This window comes from Cyprinodon variegatus, unplaced genomic scaffold, assembly GCF_000732505.1.
Source record: "Cyprinodon variegatus isolate N-32 unplaced genomic scaffold, C_variegatus-1.0 Scaffold1308, whole genome shotgun sequence".
NCBI lineage: Eukaryota > Metazoa > Chordata > Actinopteri > Cyprinodontiformes > Cyprinodontidae > Cyprinodon > Cyprinodon variegatus.
This window is the reverse complement of record NW_015151761.1, coordinates 72,561-78,665: the sequence shown is the minus strand read 5'-3', so window position 1 is coordinate 78,665 and position 6,105 is coordinate 72,561. Positions and strand designations below refer to the sequence as shown.

At 41.4% G+C, this 6,105-nt stretch overlaps 1 protein-coding gene across 1 annotated transcript in view; it reads left to right on the top strand.

Annotated features, from left to right (window-relative positions):
* col28a1 (collagen, type XXVIII, alpha 1) overlaps positions 1-6,105 on the top strand; it is a 66,963-nt gene that overhangs the window by 25,795 nt on the left and 35,063 nt on the right. Inside the window, exons 15-16 of the mRNA XM_015402155.1 lie at positions 5,124-5,192; positions 5,274-5,345. Coding sequence (XP_015257641.1) covers positions 5,124-5,192; positions 5,274-5,345 — 141 coding nt within the window. The remainder of the gene's footprint in view (positions 1-5,123; positions 5,193-5,273; positions 5,346-6,105) is intronic.

The window sequence follows — 6,105 nt, the reverse complement described above, 5'->3', positions numbered from 1 at the left end:
ATATAGTATCCCAAAGCAAACGAAGCGGGGAAGCGGCGAGCAGTGAACTCCACACAGTCAAAGCGTTCACTGCCCCGCCCCCACCTGCTGCTAGGTAGGTGGGGCGATCCCTGAAGATGAAACCAGCTGAACTTTTCTATGAAAAGGTTGCCATGGTAGTTAAAGGGTTAAAGGATACAGAGATGAATGTTAAAGGTAGAAATGAGGAATACTCTGCAGAGGTCTTTAGGTGGCTTTTCATTTGGTTCTAGAAGCAGGGGGGCCACCAGGAACTAGGGGCCCCATTAAAGAGTTTGATATTGGGCCCTCAACTCCCTAACCTTAACGGGGCGGCTGCTGGTGGTTCATCTGTTTATATGATGAAGGAATAAAGGCAGTTATTTAATGTTGCCTGGTCTGGTTGATGAAGGGAAACTCTGGGAGATTTCTGGCTGTTTGGCATCTGGGTTATTTACAGACAAACAATAGGATCAATAAATGCTGGATTAATCCTGGTTTAATTTTTCTTTAAAAATGAAATACAATAAAACAATAAAAAACTTGCTATCATGTTCAGTTTCAGACGCACCCAGCTGGGCGGCATCATTAATGATGTCATTACCCTCCATCATTGAGGAGGATTAACTAAGTAGTTGAATCCAGCAGATCTTATTTTAACCAACAGGTTAAAATCTGTTGTTAATTTGAATTATTCAGTTAACAAACCTTTCTGGAAAAACTGGGTCCCGGTATGGGGGGTTGAAATATTCACACTTTGTTTCACTGATTACTGCTGAAAATGAGGGAGAACATGAAGATTGTTTATTTAATTTTTTTTACTGTTGGATTTTCTTTGCTTTTATATCAGATAAAATATAGTGGAACAGTGAAGGACTGTTCATCATCCTCCCTCTCCTCCAGCACAGGGCCTGGTCTGTCACTGCCCGGCATCGGGGCTTCCTGAGGAGGGAGATTTAAAAAGAAGGCTCGTTAAATCCGACCATCATCCAGACACGGATCTGGATCAACCAAAGGGGATGTTTTTCTCACAGCTTTGGGGTTTTTCCAAAGAATAATGGACTAGAATGTCTCCCTAAGGGGATTCAAAAGTTGTTCATAGGGCCTGGTGGGGCCAGCGTACGGCAGCCTCGCTTCTGTCAACGAGCCCCAGGGCAGCGGTGGCTACTATGTAGCTTACCACCATCACTGTGTGTGAATGACTGAATGTAGTCTAAACTGCTTCATAAATAAAGGCCATTTAAATAAGGTCACATGACCGCTGTTATAATCATTATGCATCGCTAACGTCTGCTGGGATGGTGACGTCATCGGCCGTAATTAAAACTGATTCTATCATAAAAACCAAATCAGCACAAACGACAGTTTTACCTGCTGAAATAAAGCAGCTCTGAAAAAGTAGGAGCTTAATGGAGGATAGTTGATTTTAACTATTTAATTTTTGATCATTTTAAATGCACAAACCTGCACTGAAGAAGCAATAACCATCCAGTCTATTTTTTTTACCCGTCAGTGGGGAAGTCGGAGGATCTGAAGCTCCTCCTACTTGATGATGCGATCCAGGATGTAAACACTGCATCTGAAATGCAGAGCGGTGAAATCACGTTCGATCTGAACCCACCTTTAGTTTTTTTTCAGGTCAATTTTAAAACCAGGAATCAAACACAGCATAGTCATTGTCTTCTGCTTATCTGGGGCCGGCTTGTTGGGGCCCGGGTCTCCACCGTGTCTCTGTGGAGAAAACTCATTTCAGCAGCTTTTATCCAGGATCAGTCCTTCAGTCACGACCCAGAAAGGAGGCTAAACAGACCTTTCAGCCAAGCTCTCTCTTCTCCACAATGGACCAATGAAGCATCCACATTGCTAAGGGTCTCATTGGTTTGTTCTAAGGATTTATGGCCCGGGGAGCCAAACCAAGCAACATGAGGCCCTCCCTCAGTGGGCCCACCACCCAGGGGGGACCAACATGGATGGATCAGGTCTATGGGAAGCTTCTTTTTCTTTTACTTTAGAAAACATGCAAATAGCAACGGATGAACGGGTCCCCCCCTTTGGAATGGGGGTGGTTTGGTTTCTTTGTTATCCTGCAATGCCCCATACCTGTCTATGTCTCTGAAAGGGGGGTCGTTAGAGGGAATTCCAAAGGGGTGGACCCGTTCGTCTGTTTTAATTTGCATGTTTTCTAAACCAAAATAAGGCTTTGTTTTTGGTCCACTCCATAAAACCTGGAACTAAACGCTATTTCTGAGATTTTGAATTGAAAAAGCTTCCTGGATGGAAGAGAAACGTCTTCAAACTTGGAAACAATGGCTACATCCTCTGGAGGCCAGATTCAAAGGCTGATGATGTCATAGTGCGGCGCCGAGGCCTGTTCGGATTCAAAGACTCCTCATTATGCGGCCGATAAATGCGTCCTCCTTTTTGCCCGTTTTGAAAGGCGGGTCCGATGTATCCTCCGTAGCCTTGGGTATCCCATGATTCATTGCGAGTCCAGGAAAGCCGGCTGCTCCGTGATCAGAGGAAAGAAGGAAATGGCGCCAAACAGTGGTGAATATTGGAAGTTCAGTTTAATATACCGTAATCCATTTCTGTGAATAGTTTCGTCTGAAATGAATGAAAATAGTTGTTTTAATGGTTAGTGAGTCAGATATGTTTGGTTTATCTGTTATCTGTTACTGTATAAATGGGTTTGGCTGTAATTTAAGCTCAGATTCTAACACCTCGCAGGGTGGGGACTATAAATCTGATATCTGAGACGATGGTACTGCTGCTGAAGCTCCTCGGAAATGTCAGATAAATAAAAATAAACAATAAAGGTTCGGTATTCATTCTTTTCCTGCTTCGTGTGTCAGCTCTCATGGTTGCTAGGCGACAGAGCGTACGGGCGGTAAAAGCTGCAGAAGGCCGGACATGTTTGAATCCACAGCTAAAGCTCTTCATGGACTTCGAATGATCCAGGTCTCGAAGATCCTTGGAGGATGCAGCCTCAGAAATCGAACACACCCTCTGAGTCTGATTCATGGCGCTCTGCATCACATGGACCCGTCCTGCAGGCGCAGCATAGTTGAGATTGCTGCCTCCTGGCGACTCGTGGATTTTCTCCCTCTGAGACGGACAGAAGAGAATCATATACCAGTTTGGGCATCATTTTGATAGAGAATAGGATTGCAGCAAAGGCTTAGAAAAAGGCATTTTGCAGGATTTTGCCCATTTAAGATTAAAAAAAAAATTATACAAATAGCAAGATTGCATAGTAATTAAGGCAGAAGAAAGTTTTTTCATTTTGTGCAGAAACCTTCTGAAACCAGTTCTTGCTGTTAATAATGTTAGAAACGGGTAAATTATCTCCAGCGATTGTTTACTTTTACTGTTTATTAACCTGCTCTTCAAATGAAGCCTCAGTAGATAGAAAATAACATAGAATGTGTCCCATAGACGCCTGCAGAGAGGCAGCAGCCCAGCGTGACTCTGATGGATGAACAGCAGTAGATGGATTAAAACACAGAAGACCGAACAAACATTTTAACATGAACTGTCTGTGGGAAATCTGGTTCTTCATCCAGGGAAGAAAAGCCAAAGATTTTATTCTAATTATATCGGTGATACTTCTTGATGATATTACTGAGCTAAACACACACAGTTCAGTTAAACTTCTTAAAGTACTTTCTTTCCAAAAAGTTATTAAATTAAATGTAAGAACTACCCAGCTGCAGGGCAAAGCATGGCTGGCTGCAGGCGGGGCTTAAAGTCTCAGTAGAGGCGCCATCTTTATGGAGTCGGTTCAGTCAAATCATTCAAACAGATTAAAGTTTTTTTTTATAGATATGTTTATTAAAATATAGAAAACAAGCTCAGCAGTGCAGAAAAGAAAAGATAATATAAGGAGCATACATACTTCCATCTTTCTAGAGTCTAAGCATTTATAAACGCCTGAGACAGGATGGTGGACGCGTGTCCTTCAGCATAGTCCAGGAAGGGCTTCATATGCGTCCAATGGTGTCAGTCTTAGGGTGGACGAGGTATGTTAGAAAGTCCAGAGGGATATGTTCCAAAATAAGCTTCTTCCAACCAAAAATAGTAGATTTATTAGAAATCCATTGAAACAAAATATTCTTTCGAGTGCAGAAAATGAGGACATTCTATAATTTGCTCTTTTTTGATTTTGGATGTTTGTTTGGTAGAACAAGGAGAACTGGATCCAGATCAATATTGGTTTTAATCATTTTCCCAGTCTCCACCAGAATAGATTCCCAGTATAACTGGGACCAGAGATGGTGTGTGAGGCGGCCTTCATGTTTTAGGGCACAGTGAAGTGAACTCTGCTTTAAACTTAGACATTTGAGTTTCAAAAACTGCTCCACATTTCATCAGTAATCTCCATATTCAGCTCTTCTCCTCAGGTGAAGGTTTTAGTAGATTGATTCATGGACCTGCAGGAAGAGCAGAAAACTGAAAGCAGAATCAGTTCATTGTAAAGTTTCCTAACGGCGTTTTTCCAAAGCTGTTTATAAAATTGTTCAGGCTCCTCTTTGTGGTTCTTATTGCTAATTTAGCTTTGATAATCTTAACCTGTGGTTGAGTCATTTTTCCCGACTTTAAAGCATCTTCCTTTTTTTGCTCAACTTTTAGTGATATTTGAGTTGGAAACTTTCAGAGCCATAGAAATAAGAGGAGGAGCTTTAGTCTGAGGTTTCTGCACCAAACTGAATCGGACTCTCTGGTCGTTCCTGCTGCTCCGATCGAGTTCCTAAAGATGACTCTCAGATAATAAAGAATCTGAAGCCTAAGGGAATGTTAAATTAAAATAAAAAAAGGCTCTAAGAAATTAGAATTTTTAGATGGGAACCAAATGTAATCCTTTTAATTTTGATCCAAACAGATTCACTTTGCATTTAAGGTTAAAGCAGCAAACAGTCTTAATGAGGATAGAACTAAACCGATTAGATCCGCCGCAGCCTTTTGGATTCAGTATTGTTTTTATTTCTGTCACATTCATTACATAAAAATATAAAAAGGAAGCAAACCTTAAATATTATCTGTGCACCATTCACTTTTTTAAAGGCATTTTAGAGAATCGAATGAGCAGATTTAATGGTCTGTTACTGGTATTCTGGTTTCCTTTCCAGGGTGATCAAGGCTTTCCTGGAGAGCCAGGTCTTCAAGGAGAAAGGGGCTCAGGTGAAGCAGGTCCAAAGGTATGTTTAGATGAAAACATAACAGAGGCAAAGGATGGGGAACGCTTCTCCTGATGTTCAGATCTATTAATGAACTTCCAGGGTGAGAACGGACCTGATGGGGCTCCTGGAATACCTGGAATTCCTGGAGAAGATGGAGCAGTTGGACCCAAGGTGACCCTGTGTTTCTTTACGTTTACGTTCCAACCGACTGATATTCAGTTTCAGACAAGTAAAAAAAAAAAACACGCTGACCTTGTGCTTTATTATGATAAATTAATAAATGTTTTATCACAAAGCAGCTTAATAGGTTTATTAAGAGAGCAGCAGTGAGGAAAAGTTACCCTGTTATAAAAAGATTCAAATGACAACATATACATACCTCTGCTTAGAGGCGGTCTGTGTGAGGCCGATGGATCCAGTCATGGGGATTTTCATCAGTCTTTGATCTTAAATGTTTCCTGCTGAGGTTGAAGGAGGATCAACCTGCAGAATGTAATAGAAGACAAAACAGAAGCTGTTTTAATGAGGAACTCAGATTAAAATGAGAAGAAGTTATTGATAACACAGTAAAAACCAGGCATGGAGACAGGAGGCAAACAGAAGAGGAAACAGTAGGAGAGGAAAGAGGAGAAGATCAGGACAACAGGAGAGAGATCCAACATGGCGTCAAACAAGATGAACGAGGATCCAAAACCTGGTCGGCAATGGAGGAAATGATGGAAAACAAAGAATGAAACCACAAAGGAACCGAAGATAAAAACGACCCAAGGAGAAAATTAAGAAGATAATCTGGACACAAAAAAACATTAAAAGGTTTAAACAACAAAAAAAAAAAAACAATAAATGTAAAGAGAAACTGAACTCCTCTGAGGGCTTCACAGAATGACGGGTTTAGAGTCCAGAGACTGGAACAGGGTCATCTTTGCAGGGA